At 30.3% G+C, this 1,969-nt stretch overlaps 1 protein-coding gene across 1 annotated transcript in view; it reads left to right on the plus strand.

The window, feature by feature from the left end:
* LOC111374253 (inactive ubiquitin carboxyl-terminal hydrolase 53-like) overlaps positions 1–1,747 on the plus strand; it is a 7,458-nt gene extending 5,711 nt beyond the window's left edge. Inside the window, exons 6-7 of the mRNA XM_022996907.1 lie at positions 789–875; positions 954–1,747. Of these exons, the coding sequence (XP_022852675.1) occupies positions 789–875; positions 954–1,040 (174 nt within the window). The 3' untranslated portion in view covers positions 1,041–1,747. The remainder of the gene's footprint in view (positions 1–788; positions 876–953) is intronic.
* The last annotated feature ends 222 nt before the right edge of the window (positions 1,748–1,969 follow it).

Consider the following 1,969-nt stretch of genomic DNA (forward strand, 5'->3'; position numbering starts at 1 on the left):
TTAAGGATATTTGTGTCATTTTCGTTTTATAATGATAATGATAATAATAATAATAATAATTACTTAATTAATTACACTATTAATTATATTACTAAAGTTTATTATTTTTAATAATATAATCAATATTAATTAACGTAATTGTTAATTTAATGTAAAGTTTAATTCGTAAAGTTTACGTTTAAAGTTTAATTTGATGTAAAGTTTATTATTTTTGTAAATTTAACGTAATTGCTTATCATAAATTAATAATATAATCAATTATTTTTGTCAATTTAACATAATAGATAAGACACGTGAATAATTTAGTAATTAATTTATTTGTTAATTTAACGAAGTTATGATTTAGTAATTTATATAGTTATAAAATAAATAAATAAATAAATATTTTAAATAAATACATTGTCAAAAATCAAAAGAATGAATAAAATAATAAAGCACTATTCATTTGGTGTAATGGTTGGAGAAGAATTTTGGTTTGGTGCAAGATTTAGTGCAAAATTTGGTGCAAAATAGTGCAAAATTTGGTACAACGCTGGAGATGGCCTTAGTACTACGAGTACAATCCTACATTATTGGTAGGACCTCTTTTGCTTGGTTCTTAATGCAGCTAGTTATCTCATCCATGAGAAGCTATTATTTCTATATATAAGCATTTTTTATTCCAAACTCAATCCTTACACTCCTTTCGTGCCAAAAAATAAAAAAATAAAAAAAATGATTGAAGTCCGGAACCTATTTTTGAGACAGATTTACCCAATTTATTTACCTTTCAATTTTGTCATATTTAGGTTTGCTATTATAGGCAGCACTATATTTGTTTTGCCTACAGTCACGAATCAGAAAAGTGGATCATGTATGATGACGAAACTGTAAAGGTAAAATTGCCATCTATTGCCACGTATTCATTCATTTTCTCTTTTGTTGTTTGTCTATGATTGATATTTGATGTCTAGGTAATTGGTGGCTGGAATGATGTTGTTTCCATGTGTGAAAGAGGACGCCAGCAACCCCAAGTCCTCTTTTTTGAAGCTGTAAACTAGTACTTAAATGGGTTGAATGTGCTACTTGATACGCATTTTAGCATCAGCGTGTCATTCAGTCTTGAACACAAAGCATAGTGATATCTGCCTCAGTAGATTTTTAGGTCAGTTTGTAACTGAACTTTCTGATATATACCAATGTCAACATGAAGGCCGGAATTTTATCATAAAGTAGAGATTTTTGTTGTATAACGACCAGCAATGAGAGCAATTATGTGTAAGAAAAGGAAAAAAGTTTGAAATGTGGTTTGACTGAAGAAAGTAAAAATAGAAAATAGGTTTTGATGCTCACTGGAGGCTCAGCAAAACTGGGTTTTCCTCAGCTGCTTTCTTCTAATTCTGTGATCTTATCAACTGGGTTGATTAAAGATGGAACAGTAACAACTACCTCGATTTTGGAGATGTGTGGTACTCAGAGGATGTGAAAATTGACTTCTTAAAGGCAACTAGCACCTACGTTTGATGGATACCAAAATTGTATAGAGAATTTCTTGTACTTAGATTCAAAAATCAGATTGTTTTCCAGAGGAAATTGTGTATAAATTGAATACCGGCCCCTTGTCTTCTGCTACTGCCGCCTATAGTAATATCTCCTTTTCAGTTTTCTTTTGTGAAAAATTTGTTAGGTCACACTGTATAGAACTCTTGTATATTGTATCGTATATCAGGTTGATGATGGAAGAAATAAATGGAACGACTTATTTCTACTATCTTGGTCTATATTTTTTTCCCACACTATTCATTATTCTGCCGAGTTATGATCAATGTTCTGGTTGTGACTTAATTTAAATTTCTTATGATTGTTCTGTTCCTTTTCCCTTCATATGTGAGTAAATGCTTGTGGTGTAGTCACCATTAACCAATACAGAATGAAAATGATTTTGAAGTCATTTATCATCTGCCCTTGTGCACCAAAATTCCCCCATTGC

The sequence above is a fragment of the Olea europaea genome, unplaced genomic scaffold (genome assembly GCF_002742605.1).
Source record: "Olea europaea var. sylvestris unplaced genomic scaffold, O_europaea_v1 scaffold1223, whole genome shotgun sequence".
Lineage (NCBI taxonomy): Eukaryota > Viridiplantae > Streptophyta > Magnoliopsida > Lamiales > Oleaceae > Olea > Olea europaea.